The following is a 24,484-nucleotide window of genomic DNA, read 5'->3' as shown; positions in this document are numbered from 1 at the left end:
ACAATTGTTGAGAAAACATAATGTATGTCCTAGTTTTGCATTTTTAGGAAAATTATAATCTTCCAACATCGAGTGAAATAACTGTATGTATATGGCTAAGGAGACATGCTACCTTTGACTACAATGGACGCAGATGAGTCCTTACCTGAACAAGTTTTCAGACTAGATTTTTTTTTAATCTACTCATCTAGTGCACTGTGATCTCTCACTCATAGCCACAGGCATGGGCGCCAGGTTAGTATGATTTTTGGCGGAACCTAGAGAGAGTCCAAGTGCCATTCCAAACATAGGATGGACAGGGCAACTGCCCTGGGTCCTGTGCTGTGAGGGGCCTCGCACATCAGGGAGACAGGGAGTTCCAGGGCAACCTGGGAGATTAGCGGGTTGCCTGGTGCCAGCAGCAAACAAGCAACCCCAGCCTGCCCTGCCCTGCCACACTGGCTCCCAGAGTTTCTCAGGGAAAGGGGCAGAAGCTGGAAAGAGGCCAGGTAGGGATGGGGTTTTAGAGGAAGAAGCAGAGTGGGGGGTGGGACTTGGAGTGGAGGAGGGGGTGGCTGTCCTGGGCCCTCCATACCACCAGGGATGGTTCGGCCCACCAGCATCCCCCATTGCCCTGAGTGCTTCCTGCTCCTCTGCCCTGCCAGGGCTGTCCCTAGAAGGGTGAGGGGTTTGGGACACCCTGCTTCCCCCCCAGGCCATTTCCTCACTCCACTTCTTCCCCCAAGCTCCCGCCCCACCTCTTTGAACCCCTGTTCCACCCCATCTCCATCTGCTTTCCACCCTTTCCATCAAATCCCAGCCTCTTTCCAGCTTCTGTCCCAGAGCTGGTGGGGCAGCGCAGGATGTGCTAGGGCCAGGTCACACTCTGCTTCCAGCTCCAGCCTCTCTGCCTATCCCTCAGGATACTGTTGACTCTGATCCCCCTGGAGTGTAGCACTAGAGCACAGGGAGAATGTTCCAATCCATCCTCTGGACAGGACAGTTCTGAAAATGTAAGGCCAAACATGGGTGGAGCCAAGTCCATGTGTCTGGATATTGGTCGAGCATGGGCACTATGGACCCATATAATTGTCTGACTTAGGCTACAGATGCTTCAAAGTTCCATGGAGAATTGTAGCCCAGCTACAATTCATGTACTTCCTGGTCCCCTCTGCCATCTTATTTGGCAGATGGAGTTGAGAAATGGCAGCAGGGGAGACAGCAGCCTCATTGATGGTATGTCTAGACTATATCCCTCTGTCGGCAGAGGGATGAAAATGAAGCACTTTTGAAAGTGCAAATGAAGCGGAGATTTAAATATCCTGTGCTTCATTTGCATAATCACCTAATTTCGCTATTTCGAAATTGAAACCGCAGTCTAGATGCGGTTCTTTCGAAAATGGGGCACTTTTTTGAAAGATCCCGTAAACCCCCATTTACATCCCTCTGCTGACAGAGAGATGTAGTCTAGATACACCCTGAGTTCCTGTACAAGATGGGGTGGAACTCAGGGGGGGAAACCCAGCTCTGCACTCCTGGAAGGAACAGGTAGAGGATTGCCAAGACCGTGGCGTGTCCTCTCCCAGCCTTCAGCACTCCCTGGAGTGTGCCACACAGTGCTCCAGTGTCAATTTATAGGACCCTATTTAAAGTATCAGCAGCTGGAAGCCACTGGCCTTTCTGAATTGCCAGGTCCTGGGGCAGTTGCCCCCTTTCTCTTTCCCTTCTCCACCGTTCAAGGGCCTGAATGGCAGTAGAAGTTGGAATAAAACTATCAAATTGATAATTATCCTAATGTATGAATAGGATTTAGTCTTTGTAGGAGTTCCCTGTGTCTCTCTTTAAGGGTTGTTCATTAATAAAATTATAATTTTTGTTAATTTTTTTCACAAGCAAAGAGAGCATACACAAGTAATTTATTTTCTCTCAGGATGAGATCATGAGGTTCACGGGGGTATGCCAAGGTACCAAACATTGCCAGTTCCTTTAGTACTATTTCTCCTTATTCGATTGCTTTAAGGAGGAGACAAGCTTAGTATATTTTATACTGGAATAATCTATACAAATGACATCTTGGACATTTTGTCACTTAATGATTTCAAAGCACAGAATTGCACTATTCTATTTTCTCTGGGTTGACGTGATATCTGTAGTATGTGTGCAGATATTGTGTAGCTGGATGCAATGATAAAGCCTTAATTTCTGATTGATTTCATACAAACTGGTGGACTCTTTGCTGAGGATTCCATATCAAAAGAGGCAAGCTGTCTTTGGATTTGGCCTTCATTTGTATTCTCCTCTCCTCTTCTGTGATCTATTTTAACCCCTGTTTGCTGTGGAGAGTTAGTTTAGTGCCAAAAAGTGCTTGGGACTTGCGTGAGAGGCTACCAGAAGCGTTCTCTCACCTTAAGCCCTCCAAACAGGGCAAGGCACAGTTGCTGTTATTGCATTTTCTTAGTGTGATCCACTTCCAAGGGAGGAGGAGGAGATGAGGCCATCATAGGCCACATAGTACCCTCTTCTAAAGGCATGATGAAATAAGTGTGCTTCCTTTCTGGGCTTTCACAATGGACCCCAGACTGCCCTCTGGAAGCTGCAGACTTGTATTGTATTGGCACAATCTGGCCTCAAACAGTTACGTTGCATCTGTCTAATATATACCTACGCATGTCTAATATTGCACTACAGGACCTAGGCATCATGAGTCAATTATCTAGCAGTGGATTCTCTTCCTGCTTGGCTGCCTCAATTCACAGTAAGAAGGTAGTAATAACAACAAAACCTAAAACAAACAAATCTGGGCTCTCACAGGTGACAAAGAAATGAAAAGCAAGTTTTTCATTTTATCTTCGCTAGGTTCAATTCACCTTATTTTCCTATAATATTGGCTCACTAAGCATTGTGTGCATTTCACCATTCTTCCTGTTAAATGCAAGCAGTAATTCTTTTGCTTTTGAAAGAGCTTTATTGCTAGTGTAGTTAATGTTAACCAGAATCATTGAAACAGATGGGAATTATTTCTTGTCAGGCAATCTGGAGCAAGTACCAGAAACTAAAGTCTAATTATAGGAGTACCAAATTAAGTACAACAATTTTAGTGTTTCTTTCTGATATTAAGTAGTGAAGAAGGAAGGAAGGTTGATTGATTGATTGATTGAAAGAAACTTTAGGGCTGAATGTGCCCACAACTAAGCTAGGGATTTAGGACTTGCCTCAATTCCCATTGAAGATGATATTCAAATTCCTGCTGACTGTGGGAGCAGAATCAGCTTAATTCACAAAACTGTTCAGTTGGTTTTAATGGGAGTTACATGACTTATATTCTGTTTAATGCTCTGGAAGCATTTAGGGCAAGTTTAAATCAAATTGTTATTTTTCTGCATTAATAGCCTCATTCTTCAGTTAGCTGTTACTGCTACCTCAAGGTGTTTACTCTTGGCTATTAGTGCCGTTTAAAGGTTTCCACAAGTGAGAAAGAAATATGCAACTCTTAAACACAGTGTCTGAGGTCATAAACATTAGAAAATTGGACTCCATAAAGATATACATACATTTTAAAAAAATGCAAAATGGTAGTTTCAGTCTTGGCAGTGTTTGTTCTAGAGGAGTAGCATGCAGTTCAAAGAGCATTTTACTAAGCAGCTGCAGCCACAGGAGGATTTCAAATCAATGGGAGCTCAGTTGCCTAGTCTCTCCCTCTCTAGAATGTGGCTGTGCACGTGACACATAGTACAATTGCAGCTGGGGTGAAAGTGAACACACAAGCAGTGCACAGCACATGGCTCAACAGTGGAGGGAATGGAAATATTGACCAAAGACACCAAAGATAACTCCTTCTCTTATAGAAAGTGTCAATGGATCTTGCATGTTCATGCAAAGCAGATAGATTCCCATACAATACTCATAACAGCACCACCACAAAGCAGAACAGGGAGCCAACGTGATCAGATTCCATTAGATATGTAATCATGGATCAGAGATCAAATTCAATAGTGTGGTCACGCTAGAATATAGGTATGGATTAGTAATTCATTCAGCCCATCAATCTGTCTTGTCCAAGTCTGTGCAGTCCTTTGGATGTCACCAAATGTGGCATGCGTAGAAGAGTTAAAATGCAGTATCCTAGAAATCAGAGTCTTCCAGTACATCCTAGAGAGACAAACAGAAATGAACATTTATATTACAAAAACCACTATATCTTTATCTTCTATCTCCATTTGAATCTTGTGCACCTCTCTCTTGACTGTTAGACACGAGTAGTCCTGTGGCACCTTGGAGACTAAGGGTACGTCTATACAACAGGGCTTAATTCAAAATAGGCTACGCAAATTGAGCTATGTCAATTGCGTAGCTTATTTCAAAATAATTGGGAGTGTCTATGCAGCACTTATTTCAAAATAGAGAAATATTTCCTATTATTTCTCCTATTTCTTCTGTTATTTCCTCTGACTTCCTATACTCTTCACACGATGAGGGTTGCAGGAGTCAGAGTAAGAAGTCTTCCAGCTTGATGGTATTTCAACATTATTTCAAAATAACTGCCTGCTGTGTAGACGCGGACTAAGTTATTTGGAAATAATATTTTTATGTAGACAACCCAAACAAAATATATATATGTATAGAATTATGAGCTTACATGGGTAAGTCCCACTTCATCAGATGAGTTGAAGTGATCCTCTCTATATATACATACATTATTTTATTTATATATATAAATAAATAAAATATGGGATTTCTAGAAACTTTATAGAGTGTTAGTGACCAAACTCTGCACCACACTGCATAAACCAAAATACTTTTAACGTGAAATTAATTGTCAAACATTTATTGATTTCAGGAATATAAATTTTGTTTGTTTGTTTATTTTGCAAGGATGATTTTTAAAACAGGAGATTAAATATTTAAATTTGTTCAGCGGGCCCTAGGGCCCTAACTTATATTGCTCTCTGTTTAGGAGTGGAAGAAGGAGCCCTACAAAACATCATGTCTTTACAAAGCAAACTTCATTTTTTTACTAGATTATATTTAATGGGTGTCATTTCTAATTTGGAAAACAAAAAAGGCATAGTGGTATTTTATAACACAAATGGTGAAACAGATCATTTTAGGAGTTAACCACTTCTTTACTGGAGCATGTTGCATAGTTTAGCAATGTGCCCCCCAATACGTATCATTAAGTTAGGATCCAAAATAAGTGGCCTGATTTTTCAGAAGTGCTGAGAACCCAACAGCTCCCGGAAAAGTCATTTGTACATCAATTGCAAGCAGAACAGATAGTTGATACTTTCTTGGTTTTGGAGAACTCCCTTTGACAGAGTAGAAGGGATCTGACTAATGAATATATGTATTGGGATTTTTTCACACTGACCACAAAATGTCATCATATGCTCCAAACACATTCATCAGGCATGAGTTTGATCTGCTAGTGGAAAGATAGTCTTAATTTTTTCATAAGACATGGATGGGTCTGCCCTGCAAAATTCAGATTTGGATTTCAAGATGAGATCTCCAAATCTAGCTGTTTCAATCTGACCATTTCTTTTTTCCCACATTTCTATTCTCAATAGAGCAAAATCCAATATAGCTTTTTCATTTTGATTGTTCTATTCTACTAAATATAATTGATGGGGAGTCATGTGCGATGGCAAATGTCTGGTGACAGAATTTTAGTTAATTTTTGTTTCCTCGTTTGGATAATTGTCATTGTAGCAGTAAAGCAATATTATTTCAGGTCCTGTGTCTCTTACAGATACAGAGTATAAAAATATTGGTCAAATCAAATTTTGAAATTTAGATATGGGATTGATTCTTTTAAATACATGGGTCTCAATCTTGCACAATTGTCATGAACAGTCCAACAGGAGTCAATGCTATGAAGTTAGTTGGACTGCTCACATGCTTAGATTTAACTCTTGTGTGTAATGCTTACGGGATTGAGTCGTTGACTTATAAACAAGTTTTAGAGGTGTCAGTATGAGATGTTTGCAAGATCATAGGAAACCTTTTCACAACGTTAATTATTTTTTAAAAAAAAATATGCTGGAATTTCCAAAGGTTCTGCTTAACGTTTGAGAAGACTCTAAAGGAATATTTAAAAGATGTTTCAAGAGCATAGTGTGTGAATAGGATGATTCAGCAATTCCAGGAGTAGTTGGAAGGTCATATTGTAGTGAGCATGCCATATCTGAATTCAAAGACAATTCTGGCAGTGACCAGTTGCTTAAAGCAGTCCATGTCGTGCAATCATAGTCTGTTCTGGCAGGTCTCCATTATGAGCTGATGCTATTTAAAAGTGTTTTCAGTTGGGTGGAAAAAACAAAATAAAATACAGAATCTAGCAAAGAGAAAGAAATAGAGAAACTAAAAATTAGAGGATCTTTATTCGGTGTTTTTTTTTATAGGTTCCACATGGGAGAAAACGTTACGACAGATTGGTTTTGAAAGGTAAGCAATGAATTTATCTCTTATGCATGTTAAGCTTAAAATTCAAACCAAAAAGAGAGATGCACACACAGGTTAGCATAGTTATTCATATTAACTGATGTGTTATCTAGTGTCAAAGTTAGTGGAGGGCTGTATAGAGTTTGCATATGTTCACAACTTTAATTATTAACTATATTTGTTGTCAGATGTAAATCTGGCTCATAATTTCAGCTGGAAGCAACATAATATATTAGGGTTAAAATAAGCATTCACAGTATTTGATTTGAAGTTTTACCACCTCTGAATGAAAGTATTGCTGCTTTCCCATAATTTTCTTAAGACTTCCAAAGTATGGCATATTACCTAACAAAAACGAACAAATGTGGAAAAGGGATACGATTAGCAAAGCACTATTTCACATAAGAGAAAAATCCGGATTTCAACATTCCTGAAGTGCAAAGACTTCTTTCAGCCAAACTTGACCACAAGGTTCTCCTACTAGAAACATATGTCTCTTGGAACTTAAACCAGGCCTTGCTAAAGAATAATCTATTCTCAAGGCTGGAAATACTCAGTTCACTATATGTACAACTACAAACATGAAGCAGAATAATCTGCTTCCAGTCCATGTAGAGCTTTGATCTTCTGTCTAAACCACAAATATTTCTAGACTGCACAAGGGTGTGCGAGGGCAAGGCCTGGGGTCCCTGAACTGGACTAGACATGTATGAAAAAAGGCAAGGGTCTGTAATGTTAAGCGTAACATAGATGGCTTTTTCAAATCCAGGGTGATGTTGAGGAAAGGAAAGCCTTTCCTTTTCATTGTCTCTACCTGGTATTCTCTTTCCAGATGCTCTCACTCTTACAGCCTTTTTGGTTAATTTAAACAACTTGCCTGTATTTAAATGAATGGCTAGTTCATTGAACCAGAATGAAATTCTTCTGCACAAGGCATACATTGGTCCTTTACAGCTTTGCTATTACAATCACATTTATCTTTAAATTTAAATCTCTCCCTTGATTAAAATCCTCAGATATTAATAATAATAAATGAAAGACTGCTGTATGCCAGTCTTAGCTAAAAGCATTCCATGTCACTAATTCCTCCTGAGCAGATAAATTGACTGAACACCGACCCACTGTAGTTATCTGCAAATGTAAAGGGAGGATCAATGCTATCATTGAACACCTTGCCCTCAGGACTTCAAGGAAAATGGTCCAGAGCGATTCCCCTGACATATGCAGATTTATTCTTCAGGCTCAACATCAAATATTATTTAGAAATAGAGGCTCTGAAAATTGTCCACGCATTTCTCTACCACTTCATTTTTCTTAGGGCTCACTTCAACCTATTTTTTTTTTAAATTGAATACCTCATCACTGTTATTAATGTAATGAAGTGTAGTCCTGTTGTATTCATTCTGTTGTATATTTAAGTATATTTGCTTTCAGTGGTAAGCTTACCTTTTTAAAGACTGAAGGATCACACAGACTGTTGGTATTATTTTTGTCGGGGGACATGCGGAGAAAGGGTTAATTTTTACTTTAATTCCTTCAGTGTAATAACTGTTTACAGGACATATGTTGAAACATTGTTTCTGAGAAGTCAAAAGGACAGAGGGAGAAAAGCTATAATTTTGAATCTTTGCAGCAGTAAAAGTCACCTTTTGATGGGTGCTGATTTGCCTTTTTAGTTTCACAGGCTATTGTGGGTTTAGATGGAAAGCTGCTCTGACCACAAAGGAGCTGCTTGAGCTTCTTACAATGTATATAAATGGTATTGCTGAAAAATATCATAGGTCCTAGTTGAAGCAACATGGTTGAAGGTTCACTGAAGAACCTTATGGCAACATATGTATTTTAGTGATGTGTTTTAATTTACAGCTCTTAGGAGAGAAATTGTTAATTCAATGCATTGAACAAATTAAAACAAAATGCCACCCATCACCAAATAAAAATGATGGGCAATGTTCATCTCTGTTGTAACTCATTTTTCTCAATATACCTGTGATGAGTATGGCCCAAAATTTTTAACCTGCTAAATATATTGATTTCATTATCCCATATATTTTTAATAAGAGTTAAACAGAAAATGCTGGAGAAGAGATGGTTTACTAATAATTTAGTAGGTAAACAATCATTCTGGCCAGCTGAAATCTCACTTGGCCAACCAACCCTTTAAGGAAAGATAGTCTATGCAATGAATGCTTCAATAAAGCTATGAATTACTTTAACTTTTAGTGAAGATTTTCTGCCTCTGAAAAAAAAAAATGAAGGAAATAATTGGATATGGTATGTTTCATTTTTCTTTCAGAAAGTTGCTGATTCTCCAAATTGCTGAAGTCTGTCTTCAGGCCTCAGATCTCAGTGTATTAAAAACCTTTTCTTCTATCTATATTTAAATCCAAGATTAATGGCTGTTCTTTGTTGACTTCTAATTCCTTTTCTTGTGGGTGAACTGCTCAGAATTGAGAAATGGCTTGCTCACTGGGTAAAATGCAAAAAGAAAAAAATGCCTTGCAGAGCAGGTTCCTGGAAATAATTATTAAGATAGGTTACTGAATTATTTTCCTAGTCTTCTTCAGACTGATTTTTCCTATCTTGTTCACAGCCACCAGTCCTGGTTCTCAGTGTTCAGGGCTGTTGTTTAGCTCTAATTTTCCCTAAATGTCTTCTAAGAGTCCAGTAAGCAGTGAAAGTGTTGCTAATGCTACTAGACAATATTAAACTCCCATGGTCTGGAAAATTCTTTGGTTTGGCACCAATCAGGTCCCAAGAGTGCCAGACTAGAGAGGTTCAATCAGCATTTAAAACAGATTATTGTAATGATGCTTTCTTGCAGTAGATGGTGCTGTGGAGAGAGAGAATGTTAGAGGACATACTCAGCAATCCGATAATAATGTTTTCCGTATATTTCATGCAATGAGAGCCTCAAAGCATTTAATTGGAATGGATAGTGGATTCTGGGAGGAAAAAACATTTGGATCATTCCCCTTGTAGACAAGAGGCTAACATGCTATAATTTTCACTGTAAATGATAACCCTGTGAATAATCTGAATATGTTTATCCTACGTGCCAGGAAAATAGGGTATTCTTCTAGGGAAACATTTTTATTTCAGTTACACTAGAATAATTGCATTGAAGTCAATGGACTTGTACTGATGTGACCAATCAGAATCAGGTCCCTGAAGTTGCATCTATATGAAGGAGTTGTTTCTCTGCCAGTTCCAGATGGACATGGACAAACAAAACAACTGCCTTTCCTCCTAACTTATAAACAAGTTGAACATTTGAGCCAGTTTTATTCAGCAGAATAGCCTTACTTCTTCCTGGTGTTATCACTTATCTATGATTTTTTTAAACAGACTTTTTATAGGAGTTGCTTAATTTTATGAACATCATTAGGTTCTGTTACAGTGAACTAGCTCATGGTTTATTAAGGGATCTGTCAGAAACAGACTTTGGAGGTTCAGTGTTTGTTTTTGTAAGCAATATCTTGGTTTTGAAGTGTTCCATTGTTTAAAACAGCTGTATTCTCCTATGAGCAGTACTTTCCAAAGTAGGCAAAGGGAGAGGAAGGTACTAAGGGACACCACACTAAAAATAATCCTTTGAATGCCAGTAGTTCCCTCAGCTTCAAATGTAAATAGGAAAGAGATATGACTATAGAGAGGAGAACAGGCTTTCACTGCTTGCAAGCGCATCCCTTGCAAGATGTTGACTAAGATACAGAGTTGTGCAGATTGCTCTAACATTGACACACATTCCACAGGGAAGAATTTGCTTACCCCAGAATGCAGCCGGGTGTATGGGAGAAGATTGGTTCTCAAAATCTTGGTTTTAAGAGGACTAAACCAGTACTTAAATTTTGGGAAACCTGTATTGAAAGAAGAATGTAGATCCCCCTCCTTACTGTGGCAGATTAGCTTGATTGACAGAAGGAAATGAAGACATTGAGCATACATTTCAGGAAATTAAGTTCTGATAATATACAGGGTATGTCATCATTACATTGTGGTTACATGATGTTTACTCTGCAGTTGAGTATTTACATTGCTGTTGTATTTGTATCGTGCAAAACAAAGAGACACCGAGAGATCTGGTTGTCTGATCCTTTAAGTAAGCACTCCTTGTGAGTCCAACATGCTGCTTTTTAGGGAGATAAATTAAAAATGCTGGAGCTTAAGTAAAGTAGGTTTATATCCAGGAAATGACTAGCGTTAAGAGCCTTTCAATTAAATGGAGTGTATCTGGGTTTGACAGATTTAAATGAAGCTCTTATTGTTATCGATTGGATTGTTGTTTTTAAAAAACATTACAAGTAAGATAATTGCAGCATACTACAGTAGCCATCACCCTTATCCAAATATATACGAACTACAGCATCTGTGCAGTTGGAGAAATTAGATGTGAAATTTTTTGAGTGAGTATACCTCCGTCGTAATGAGGAATACGTTAAAAGGTTGTTTCTCTGTTTAAGTATATTGTAACTTCCTTCTGTTCCATTAGTGCTAATAATTAATGCTTGCTGTATAATGGAAAACAAAGACAAAAAATTATAAACATGTCCAAATAATTAGTCTGACTTTGCTTCACTGATGTTTGTGAGGTCGTATTGTTCATAATTTGTGAGAACATAAATAACCACCAAACATTTCTGAAAATGTCCACCACTCAGGGAAGTCTCATGAATTTTAGCACAGCTTTGATCAAAACTACATACCAGATGGTACATACCAGAGGGTATGTTGCTTAATGTTTGCTTGTTTAAAGATTTTTCAGTCCTCCAATAACACATGACTACAGTGATCTGTCATATACCACAAATAATGGAAATCATTTAGCTAAAACAAATAATTTCCAAAGAACCAATAGGCTGAAAATTATTTGGCAAAATATTTATGAATAATTAATACATTTTAATGTAATCATCATTGGTTTGTAGATACTTTGCCAACAGAAAAAAAAAAGGATGAATTCACTGGAACTGTTACAGTCTTAGATTTTGCAGCCAGAAAGGATCAGTATAATCATCTTGTGTGGCCACCTGTGTGCCATAGCCCATAGAAACTCACCTAGTAATTACAGCATCAAAAACACCATTTCTGTTTTTCTCTCCAGTATATTTGTTTAAATCAAGACCAGGTGCCTTTTTAAAGACTCCTACAGATGGAAAACTCACCACATCACTAGGCAGATTGTACTAATACTTAATTACCTTCATGGTTAAAAAATGTGTGACTTGTACTAAAAGCTATCTAATGTCAGGAGCTGTGTACTCTCAGCTACATATTGGCCATGATCAAGTCACCTCTTAACTTTCTTTTTGATAAGCTAAATAGATTGTACTTGTCACTAGCATATACAGTGGATCCTTTGTCCCACAGGACAAATGAAAAGAACTCATGACTCTGCCAAGGTGTTCCATCTGCAACAGGTGGAAAGCTAGGAGGAACAGGAAGTGGCATGACCAAGTGGGCGGTAACTGTCCTTACAGATGTCCATAGAGGGAAGGAGGAAAGTATTTAAACCACTGATGGGGGGAAGCAATTGCCTTGGGACCCACTGATTTAAAAGCCACCCCTTCCACTACGTTTGGCCCACTGGTTCACTGCTGGGCCTTAGTGGCTGGACTGTTCTGAGCTGGTATGAGTGGAAAGGTGCTCTACAGGGAGCCAGGGAATGGGCCAAGGAGGGAAATGTTCTGGGGTCAGTTGATGCCTCTTGTACATCTGTGGTGGCCCAGGGGCAGCTATTGCATGTTGTTATTTTTCTCCTGCATGTGAAAGATTCAGGAAAGTATAAGGGGGTCACCTTGATGATTTGAGCTAAGACGGATTTGGGGCAGGTGCAGTTTTTTTCCCTCCCAGGATGACAATGATTTGGTCTGAAATACTGGAAAATGGAAGGTATGGCAGGTATCATAAAGCCCCTGGAGACCGGTAAGGCCAGGGAGTAGGCAAAGTGGCTAAATTCATATGTGGCCAAGGAAAATTGTTAATTACTCATCTGCACGTATCTTCTTATTGGGTACAAGACTTACTCAGGGACACAGCTTTCCAGCTGGGAACAGTTATGTTTTAATCCATATTAAGAAATGAATTAGTAAGTGTCTGGGAACCTGCTGGGTGCATGGACAGAGGCAGCCAAGGCAAATGCTGGTACCTCCTTGTGCCCAGTGCAGATTCTTATTAGGGAAAGAATATGGTCATAAAAAAAATGGATTGAAAGGTAGCTTTAGAGGAAATCATCCTTCAATTGATCAGGAAAAGGGTGTTCAGTGCTGCTAACATCTGGTACAATGAAGACCCAACTCCCCTCTTTTTATAGACCCTTCAGTTTTCATATGATGGAGGTGCAGTGTGGTGCAGGTTGGAAAGAGGTTAACTGATGCCAACCCGAAAAGAGGGAATCTATTAATTATGACCTGCACTATATGACTTATTGCCAGATAATTCACCTAAAATATCTGGGAATAAGTTGTGACCTAATTAAATCCTATCCATTGCTTGCTTGCTTCCTAGACTATGAGCATCTTTCAGTCTTTCACTATAAGGGAGGCAATCCAGACCATATATCATTCTTGTAACTGTTTTCAGACCCTTCTCCCATTTCCAATGAATAATTTAATTCCCACCTCAACTAACATAAGAACATAAGAATGGCCGTACTAGGTCAGACCAAAGGTCCATCTAGCCCAGTATCCTGTCTGCTGACAGTGGCCAGCACCAGGTGCCCCAGAGAGGGTGGACCAAGACAATGATCAAGCGATTTGTCTCCTGCCATCCCTCTCCAGCCTCTGACAAACAGAGGCCAGGGACACCATTTCCATCCCCTGGCTAATAGCCTTTTATGGACCTTACCTCCATGAAATTATCTAGCTGCTCTTTAAACTCTGTATTAGTCCTAGCCTTCACAGCCTCCTTTGGCAAGGAGTTCCACAGGTTGACTATGCACTGTATGAAGAAGAACATTCTTTTATTAGTTTTAAACCTGCCACCCATTAACTTCACTTCATGGAGCAGGTAAGAACAGGCTGGATAGACACTTTCCCCTTGCCCCCTTGTCATCAGGGGAATGAGAAGAAAAGCCAGCCATATCCTGGAATACATGGCTGCTTCCCACACTGCTGCTCTCCCGAAATGGGACCCGTGATCCAAACTAGACAAAGCTAACCTGGTTAGTTTTGTTAAACTGTTTCTACAACAGCGGGCATAAGCTTTGTTACTATGTCTGTGGCCATGCCTTTGACTTGGTACTGAGCACTGAGAGAGAGCTGATGTGAAACTCCAAAGCAGGTTTTGTACAGCTGAAAAATGCCAGCTTGTTTCTGGAGAAGAACAAATCTCTCCAGTGGAAGGCTCTATGTAGATACAATTGTTTGTGTTTATGATGAATGGGAGGGATACCACTTTTTTCTGGACATCCCAGCCATTCAGTTAACTAAGTTGCTTGTAAGGGACCCAGAGAGACAGAAGGTCCTAGAGAATCTCTAAGAAGTGTTGGCAGGGAGCCAGGAGAGTTAATGAAAATGGAGGGTGGGTTTTTTTTAATTGAAAAGAAGGAACTTCCTACTGCAGTCTTTGTGTGACTAAAACTGAGCTGGGAGAGCTGAGTTAAGTCAGGAGCAACGCATGAAATTTTTAGCAATATCCATACCTAGGTAGGGCCTAAACCCCTGAAACTACAGATATATGATTAGAACAAGGAATGTTTTCCTCTGTGCTGGGCCCAGATACTACCCCCCTCTCAATACACTAACTTTTACTGTATCCCCTCTTCTTTGCTTTGTTAATGAGAGCGCCTTTTTAACACTATGATGCGATTCCTGTGTCCTAGAAGACAAGAGGTTCTGCGTCAACATGCCTAAAACTGTAAGGTCAGGCATTAGGAAATACCGTTTGTTTTCACATTCTTTCTTGTGGGAAGGTTAAAGAGCTTGAGGGTACCCCACAGGAAGACATTTCCAAGTGCATCTTCCTCAGTTCTCAAAGGGGTTTTTGCATTTGGATGGAGACATAACGTACCACCTAAAATCAAAGAATCTGTGACTTTGGGGAGTTTTTTAAGCAGAAGCCTTTAATGGCAGGGTATTTTAAAGTCTCTTGTGGGTCCCCACCTTCTGCACTCGAAGTGACAGAGTGGCAAACAGCCTTGTCAGTGTTGAATGGGGGAAAAGGAATACTGTATAACAATTTAACGAAATTAAATAAAACAATAAAAAAGTCCACAAATATTTGTTTCCTATCGGTCTCTCTCATACACATTACCTCTCTGAAAAGAAAATATATAGACTGAATCCAGTTCTTAGGGAGGAAAATGAGAAAAAAATATTGGTTCATAGGTTTTTAAGGGCAGAAGTTAACATTAGACTCATTTACCGTACTGTTCTGCATAGTCTAAGCCAAATATTTCACCTAGGACTTCCTGTATCTACTAACTTCAATGGAAAGGCACTTGCTCACAATAAAGACTGAATTTGGCCTTACAATTTTGGCTACTGGGGTTGGCCAAAAAATATGAACTCTTGCCATCTTATCACAAAACACAGGCACCATATCTTGCAAAAATGTTACCCCAAAAAAGTTCCTATTTTGTAACCAGCCTCCTAACTACAAATTTGGCCAACTCTGATTTTCATTTTTTAAAAGGAGGCTGGCCGTGTTAAATTGTCTTCTTGAACGAGCACAGACAAAATCTTGGATTCAGCGGCACTTACATGTACAGAACACATATGACATCGCAGCAGCCATATTGTCCTTTGTATGTTGTGCTCTCCTGCCTTTGGAAACATGGCTGCTACTAAAAAACAAGGCAAAAGTTGTCAACTCAGTCGCTGCATTTTTCATGCTCCGTGTTAATAATGGTGCCAAATCAGATTAAGATGGGGACTGTTATTTTTATCCAATTTGAAGAAAGAGCAGCCTATGTTCTCTGTGAAAATGGGAATATGTGGATATATCCTCTGTTACGCCCCTTGAAAGCCATCAAAGACACTAGTTCAGAATCCCAGTGATTTCTATGAATTTCCCTTATTTCAACGGACTTTGTGCTGACCCTGTGCATGGTTCCTTCCCTATACTGGAAGGACAGCAAAGGGATAATAAGTCATTCTTCTTGTAGAAGGATGTTTGATACTCTAAGTGCTGGACAGAGGATGCTGCTCAGCTATGAGAGATGAAGTCCAAACGGGACTAGGCAAGTTGATCAGCAGACCAAACCTCCCAATGCATTGCTTTCTTGGCGGAGCATGTCCAGTGCTGATGTTCTGCGAGAGCGTGAATGTCTCAAATGTGCCTCTGGCTCTTCTCCAGACCTTGATTTTATCACACTCAGTTGATCCATTCATAGGGCGACCTGCTAATGTAATGAATCCAAGCCACTCAGACCTGTCACTCTGTATATACAGACCATAAACCGCCACAGCATAATCCAGGCCATGTGCTCAGAAAAGACAAGGGAAAGAAAAAGAGAGGAGGGAAGAGAAAGCAAATGGAGATTGTTACTGTTCTATGAAATACAAGATGATTAAATATTGCCAGATAATGCCAAACAATATGCCAAATAATATGGCTTCTTTTCTTTCCCCTTGTTCTCGTGGGCTCTCTCTCATGTGCAATTCTTTATATTAAGATCCCGCAAAACAGATTTAAGATCAATTTAAACAGATATTCTATGTTAAATACCAACCAATTTAACACCCACATTTTTGAAGAATAAAAGATGTGCGATTATTATGACTGGCAACTTGACAAATGCACTTTTTCATAATAAAGTGATATTTCAGTATCCCAGAGAAAAGGCCTTTTGCTTTGAATACCAGTTTCTTATTAAAGCATATTAGTTTGTCAATAGCTGTATGCTCATTGTGGACATGGCTATTAATCACATGTTAATGTTTAACTCTGCTATTACTATTATATCTGCATGCCACATTTCATATGAATTCTAAATCAAATGTGTGTTTGGAAGTAATAACATAAAGTGTGTCCTTTTGTCCTATTTGATTCTCGGAGTTTCTGCTTATTCTTTCGTTCCCAACCCAGCATGCAGATAAAAAGAACAGAACAGGTTGACGGACTGAACTAAGTGAAAAAGTGTTGGCTCTGCCCAGGCCTTGGACCAAAATTCTGAGGGCTTAAGTGGGACTTAAGAGAGTGCTTAGGCCCTGTACTGCCCCATGCATAGGGATAAATTTAACCCCTAATATGTAGAACACACTGACTTTTTTTTGTATATAGTTGACTCTTCCTTTTTTTTTTTTTTTTTTTTCCATGGCTGTGTGGTGCATAGGTCCAGTATGCTTTAGGAGATGGACAATTTGTGTGCCTGGATAGGTTTCCTCCCGCCTGGGGATAGTATCTAAATAAACGATAACAAGGAGTCATGTGGCACTTTAAAGACTTTCAAATTTATTAAGGTATTAGAGCATAAGCTTTCATTAGCTACAACTCACTTTCTCAGATGTCGAAGAGAAAGAAAGACAAAGAGATAAAAAGGGATACAGAGATGGGTGTGAGACAGCTGTGCTAATTAAAGCAGAGTGGATGTGGCTCACCTCCAGCAATGGTGAGAAGGTGAGAATACCTGCTTGGGAAATTACTTATTGCAATGTGAGAGCCACTTTGTGCTTCAATATGTGCAACATTTAGGCGGGTAGCAAATTATATTGGGAACACAGTCTATGTAAAAAATATTCATACTTCGATTACCCTATCTGTTTGTGGCTTTTTATCATTGTGACTTTGCCTACTCAGGAACCAGCTAAAATCATTGGTACGGGACCATTCACTTGTTAGAAGAGAACACCCCCTGTGTTCTGTGCTATCATAATACCTATACATGGCCCTTTTCTTTGGGTTTCAGCTCCAGTCCTCTCATCAGCAAACCAAAGTCTTCCCTTTGCTGCTTTTCCCATGCACCTCTCCTACCTTTTTGACTCCTACCTTCTCTGGGTTTGCCAATGCAACCTTCCTCCTCCCAGTGTACCTAGCTTTATAACCCCCTTTCCTTTTCCCAGGGAGTGGCTGCAGACTACTTCCCTGCAGTCCCATTATGCTTTTGGGCTTTATACAAGTCTTCCTGTTCCTGTCTAGCTAATCAGTCCTTGCTTCCTGTTTCTTCCTACAGGTGCAACTTGAGTTATTTGGCCTACATGGCTACCTTGACCCCTTCGAGCCATGCGTGATTGTACACTCCATCATGGCTTCTGTTTCCTTCCATCTTCCCTAATGCAATCAATCATTCATAGTCAGCCATTATTTGGAAAAATGTGAAATTTGCCTTTACATTAGCCACACAATTCCACATGTGATTTATGTGGGTCAGAAGGTCAAGCTAGCTTAGAAATAGGAATGTGAAGGACTGGTCGACTATCTGATAAGTAAATGCTTATTGGATAGTTGACAGGATAATTGACTAGTTGCTTCCCACCCTTGCTGCTTCTATCAAATAGAGGCAGTAGGAGCGGGGAGAAGAGAGAGGTACTTCAAAATGGCAGTGCCACATGGAGCCTGGGGTCAGCTGCTCCGGGCTGTGGGGAGCCCAGCATCAGGTTCCTCACCGCATTTCAAAGCGGCAGCACCACATGGAGCCCGGGATTAGCTGGGGACTCCCCAGCTGACCCTGGGCTTCAGCGCTTTCACCTTTGAAGTGTAGCAACAGCTCTCAGGGTGTTGCTAAACTTCAAAGGCAGAGGCTCCCTATCGACTAATTGAATAGTCGATGCAAAAATGCATTGACTATTGGATTAGTCAGTTACCCAATATTTAACATCTTTACTTAGAAAAAGTTTCTCACTTCAAAAGGTATGTCCCTTTGTATCATGAAAACAAGAAGCCTTAACTCTTTCTTTAGTTTTTCTGTTAATTCTGTCAGTTGATGGCTTGAGTACAACACACATTGATATACGGAGCTCCCGGAGATTCCTTGGTATATTATTGTCTAATCCAGGACATCTCAAACTGAGGGTTTGTGATCTCAGGGTATGTCTACACTAGCTCGTTAGTTCGTGGAATGAGGAGTAACGATAGTTCGAATTAGAATCTCTAATTAGAACTACCTACTCCGTGCCGCATGTAGCCGCAGGCACGGAGTTCGGACTAAGGGAGATTTAAAAATGGCAGCGCCTGGGATATTTAAATCCTGGGCTTCATTTGCAACTCCGGTTGCCCTAATTACCCTACCTAGCTCGAACTAATGAGCTAGTGTAGACATACCCTCAGAGTTCTCAAGGTTATTACATGGGATCATGAACTGTCAGCCTCCATCCCCAAATCTCACTTTGTCTCTAGCATTTATAATAGTGTTAAATCTTTAAAAAATGTGTTTAATTTACAAGAGAGGGGTTGCACGTATAGGTGTGCTATGTAAAAGAGGTCACCAGTACAAAAGTTTGAAAACCACTGGGCTAATCTGACCTGAATGTTCTCTTTAGAAAAAACTTAAAAAACAGCTAATATTCCTTAAGCACCTTAGAGACTAACAAAAAATTTAGATGGTAATATGAGCTTTCAGGGGTACAACCCATTTCCTCAAAAAGTTCATGATAGCATCTACATTGTTGTTCATCTCTAAGGTGCTGCAGGACTATAAGCTGGTTTTTAAATTTTTTCACTTACAGACTAACATGGCTACCCCTCTGAAACTTTTGTTCTCTTTAGACACACACACAAATATTTATGAATATGAATTTATTCTACAATGGTAACAATTACACACAATTTCAGCAGCAGAGGAGTGCAATGCATGTGTAGAGCACAAGGCCACAGAGCTGAAAAGGAATTGAACTGATTCTCCTTCCTCCCTTCAGAGATTGAGAACAAAATCAGTAAAGCTTTTTTTTCTTCGTAATTTACTGATTTTGATAAAATTGTCTTCCAGATGCTACTATCCATTCATTTTATTGTCTGGTTCTTATCTATTTGGTAGATATTAGGTTTAAAGTAGAAAACCCCATCACAATAACCTGTTGATATCATTTCAACTAAAACATTCCAGTTGTCCTGTTTCATTCGAGCAGACTGTCATAATCTACTATATATTTGAGAGCTTGTCAGTCTGTGCATGCTTCTTTCTTTCTCTTTTTTCAAGAACTCCTCCTAAATGGTAAGAGCTAGGACCACCAAATTTGGTATGCAGTTTCCTCTTACAACCTAAAGCAAGGTCAGGGTTTGGTTGTGCCAGAAAAATGGGATATGCCCAGAATTGAATTGCTCCTCATAAAACCATAGAGAAAAGAGACAGAATCACCAGGAAGATGAAAGGGACTGTCTGGGGGTGCCCCCTCCCATCCTCTCAGGCATCCTTTAAGGTGGGGGGGATGAAGCTCCCTCTCCCCCAATTTGTACAGTAACATTGGCTGTTCGCCTTTGTCAGGGAATGAGGGGAAAGTGCACAGATTGCTCTATTCCTCAATCTAGATGAAGAGCACAGGTGGCAGATGAACCTGACCTTCCCTATCGGGGGGAAATGCACCTATTCCCCAAGCTATGCTCACTAGAGCTGCAGCATCCACAGAGAGGCATTTCTCACCTGGCCTCAAGCTGCTGTGGTGGGAGAGGGCTGGGGTAGTCCTCTCTTCCCAGTGCAGCTTGCATGCTGAAACCCTCATCCCCGGAGCACTAATTGAAATGAAGAAAAAGAAAAATTAATTGAGTTAAGGATCCAAGCAACACACGGTAAATCTTTTAGTTAAGCAATAAGCTACAAATGGGTATGTGGCTAGCTATCCAGTGGTTGTGCTTACTGAGGGTGTTGTATAGCACAGAGCACAGATAGGAGCCCTTTCTTTTCCAAGCAGTGTTATTGTTTTAATTTAACTTCCGAATCTGCCCTTCATTTGTAATTTCAGTATAGGCACAGCTGTAGGACTTATGGAATGGTTCTGTTGTTTTTATTTAAATGGTAGAAAACAGAAGGAGAAATCTGTGTTTTGGAATGCAGGCATAATTTATTTTTATTTGAAATGATTATTTCTTTGCTTCTTTTGGATTGAATAAAACTTGTATAGCTATGTCTGAGTAATGGGGGAAATCCAGATAAAAATAAGTTTATATTAAAAAAAAATCTGTGCAACTTATGTTTGCATCTGATATTTTAGGTCATCTAGAGCAAGGCTTTTCAAACTTTGGATTGTGGCTGATGAGGGTAAGCTGCTAGATGGCTGTGAGATGCTTTGTTTAACTGAACATCCACAAGCATGGCCATTTGCAGCTCCCAGTGGCTGTGATATACCATTCCCAACCAATGGGAGCTGAGGGAAGCAGTGCGGGCTGGGAAAGTACAGATAACTTCATTGTCTGGGAGCTACAGCTCTGATGCCTGGCATGAGTAGTATACTCATGTACAGCATCAGAAGAGAATAAAAATGTGTTCCATGATAGAGCTGAGCTAGTTGCATCTGAACTTACATTTTCTTGACAAATTCTTTACTATAGTATATGCTTTGTCATTGTTCAGGAAAACCCCTTTGTATTTCTATATTAATTATTTACTCTGTTAACATTGAGCAGAAAATACCCTTTCTTTTTTTTTCATAGTATCTCAGTTTTAACATTTCTATAATTCTGACATTTTTGCTCTACATTTTGAAATGTAGAACAATTTACAATGTGATCATTTTAAAAGGATGATTTCCTTCTTCATGGAAAAATGTACCATATAACTAAGACCAGGTCTCTACTAAGGGGAAAAGTTTATAAGTAAACTTAAGGTTCACTAACTCCATCTATGTGAATAGCGTAACTGGAGTTGACATAGCTTAGTTTGGCGTACTGAGGTGTACTTGCTGTGAGGGGTCAACACAGGAAACTTTCCTGTTGACTTTCCTTAGTTTTTGTAACTTGGTGGAGTACCATAGACGACAGGAGCGCAATCAGCGGTCGATTTAGAGCATCCCTATTAGACCCACTAAATAAATTCCAAAGAGATCAATCTCTGCTGCATCGGTCTCTTGGTAAGCAAAGGAAAGGCCTAACACACTTAACTAGAAAAGGAGTTAATAGGATACCAGCTTTTCTTAAACCCTGCCTTCTAGGAGAGCCGGGGTTGCCCCTATGAAATACTTTTTGGAAAAGATTTAATCCTTCATTAGAAGCAAGTCAAAATGTTTCAATCCACATCAGAAAAAAATGCATAATCCCCAGTTTCCATTTAAGCGAGAGTCTTAATGCTAATGTAAATAATCACTAGTTAAAGTAATTACAAAGATAATGTCCTCCAGAGAACATATCTGCAATATGCCAATAAACTTGCCTCCTTTGTGTTGGTTGCACCTTCTTTGTATATAGCCCTGAAAGCATCAACATGAAATTCCTAAAAAGCTGATTCTGCAATCCTTAATCATGTGAGTAGTTCTGCTGACATTAAGAACAAGACTTATGTGAGTAAATGATGCAGATAATCAATCCCTAGGTTAGTTGTTAGTAATAAAAAATAAATGAACCATATATAATGTAGCGACTGAAAAAGCTAATGGTCATCAGGACAAATAGCCTGGCAAGAAATCATACTGTTTGTTACATAAAGAATGCAGTTTTTGAACCAGTAAGATTTAATACTGGGTATGGGTATACTAAAAGTCACTAACTGAGTTGTTCACCCACCAAAGATTTGGCTTGAAAATATCCTGAAAATATGTTTCACAAGTAACAATCATTAGTGTTTAAACAGTCAAGTCTATTGACTGTTTCAGTTTTCCATGGTAACTCATCAATCCTTCTACATATATTACTTACATAATAGTACGGGCGATGACCATGCACTTTGCCAATAGACACCTTAATATTTTCTGTAGAAACAATTGTTAGGCTGTGAAAGAGCCAAACTAATAGCGGGGAGAACAAACTCCATTACTTATCTACAGAATCAGTTCAGCACCAGCCATGTCAATGTAAACTTGCCAAACTCTCCCACAAATATTCCTCTGCTCTGGGAAGGTAGGGCAGTTTTCATGGTGACTTTCCCCCTTTGGCTAATCTTCTGAGACTGCCAAATATGGGTGTGAATTAGTACTAATTGTAAGGGATCATTTTATGTTGGCATCCATAGTCCTTTGGTCATTGGAAAAATCAAAATACATGGTCCATGAAAAATCAAAATACATTCTAAACGAAGACACTCTTTCTCCCTTTAGCAGAAGTGTACATTTTCCTAAATTATTTTCATATACTTTTCAAACGTGTCTTTAGCCTGAAGCTTCTAAGTGTCTAAGTCACTTTTAAAAAATGGAGTTAGGCTCAGAAGTCACTTGGAAGGTTTTCATAGAATCATAGAGCTGGAAGAGACCTCAGGAGGTCATCAGGCCCAGCCCCCTGCCCAAGGCAGGACCAATCCCAACTAAATCAACCCAGCCAGGGCTTTGTCAAGCTGAGACTTAAAAACCTCTAGGGATGGAGATTCCACCACCTCCCTAGGTAACCCATTCCAGTGCTTCACCACCCTGCTAGTGAAATAGTTTTCCTAATATCCAGCCTAAACTTTCTCCCACTGTAACCATTGCTCCTTGTTCTGCCATCCGTCACTACTGTGAACAGCCTTTCTCCGTCATCTTTGGAACCTCCCTTCAGGAAGTTGAAGGCTGCTGTCAAATCTCCCTCACTCTTTTCTTCTGCAGACTAAACAAACCCAAATCCCTCAGTCTCTCCTCATAGGTCATGTGCTCCAGCCCCCTAATCATTTTGGTCGCCCTCCGCTGGACCCTCTCCAATGAGTCCACATTCTTTCTATAGTGGGGAGCCCAGAACTGGACACAATACTCCAGATGTGGCCTCACCAGAGCGGAATAAAGGGGAATAATCACTTCTCTGGATCTGCTGGCAATGCTCCTCCTAATGCAACCTAATATGCCATTAGCCTTCTTGGCTATAAGGACACAGTGTTGACTCATATCTAGCTTCTCATCCACTGTAATTCCCATATCCACAGAGCCAGTTACCTCAAAGCAGCAAATCAGATTGGTCAGGCACAACTTGCCCTTTGTGAATCCATGTTGACTATTCCTGATCACTTTCCCCTCTTCCAAGTGCTTAAAAAAAGTATCAAAAAATTGCAGTTTTGATCTTTGCTCCAATGAAATGTCCATACTAGTTTGGGATACTTTATTGTAACAAAGGTTGGAGATGGTAACAGAGGCTGGAGACTGGTTAGATCAGCTTTGCTTTTCTACTTCTCTAAACAAAAGAAATAAATAAATCCATGTCCCTTAGCAATGTTCAGAAGTAAAATGCCCAAATGCCTGCTAACCACTGTTTTAAAAATGCAACAACAGAAGCCATCGTTTTGGCGAATGACTCCCAGTAACCCCACACCAATCCTATGAGTAATATCCTGTGTGCTAATAAAGCAACATTTTCATTGCATTTTGCATTGTTAATTTTATTTGCATTATACATTTCCTGAGTAGGGAAAATTATTGTGGAGAAGGGGCATATAAAACAGTTTTTGTTGTGCTACTGTAGCTAACAGCTGTAGAATATTATTGGATTTTTTTCCTCTCTCTTGATAAGGTGACATTCTACAAGACTTTGGGTTTTGCTTTTTATACCTATTGGCTGTTTGTGAATAAAAGCCAGCCACACATGGAGAAATCTTTCTAACAAGTCTGCTGTTGTTCTTCAGCCAGTGGGAAAGTTTTCTTTTTTCTGTAACAGGAGAGAGAGAGTGTGTGTGTGTCTAATAGCCACATTGAAACTGTTCAATAAGATTATGTTCTATTCAGTCAAATTATGTGGCTTCCTTTCAAAAGGTTGAATATTTCATAACCAGTGATAATAAGAATGAACTACATGGATTTAAACTGAAACCCCAGATGCTAACCTATGAACTTTGGGGAAATCTGAATAAAAATTCAAACTGTAATTTTGCAGCTAAAGCACACCTTTAATAACAAAACAGTTGTAGTTATATGTGCTAAAGTTAAAGGTATTTAATTATCTTTTACAATGGGTAGAAATGTTTTTGCCCTTGTACAGCGGTACCTAAATTTATATTTAAGCACCTCAGGCATGTTTGACTTCAGTGGCAGCTGTGAGTATTCAACACTAATGTATACCAAGACACTTACTTAGGGTTCAAAGTTAA

General features: G+C 39.6%; 1 protein-coding gene across 13 annotated transcripts in view; it reads left to right on the top strand.

Moving 5' to 3' along the window:
* PIEZO2 (piezo type mechanosensitive ion channel component 2) overlaps nt 1-24,484 on the top strand; it is a 422,273-nt gene that overhangs the window by 183,238 nt on the left and 214,551 nt on the right. For all 13 annotated transcript variants that reach the window (XM_089776309.1, XM_089776310.1, XM_075920988.2 and 10 more), the window contains exon 4: nt 6,381-6,423. In XM_089776309.1, the coding sequence (XP_089632435.1) occupies nt 6,381-6,423 (43 nt within the window). The remainder of the gene's footprint in view (nt 1-6,380; nt 6,424-24,484) is intronic.

The sequence above is a fragment of the Pelodiscus sinensis genome, chromosome 2 (genome assembly GCF_052426305.1).
Source record: "Pelodiscus sinensis isolate ZL-2025 chromosome 2, ASM5242630v1, whole genome shotgun sequence".
In the NCBI taxonomy this organism is placed as follows: Eukaryota; Metazoa; Chordata; order Testudines; family Trionychidae; genus Pelodiscus; species Pelodiscus sinensis.
This window is presented reverse-complemented; position numbering and strand designations above follow the sequence as displayed.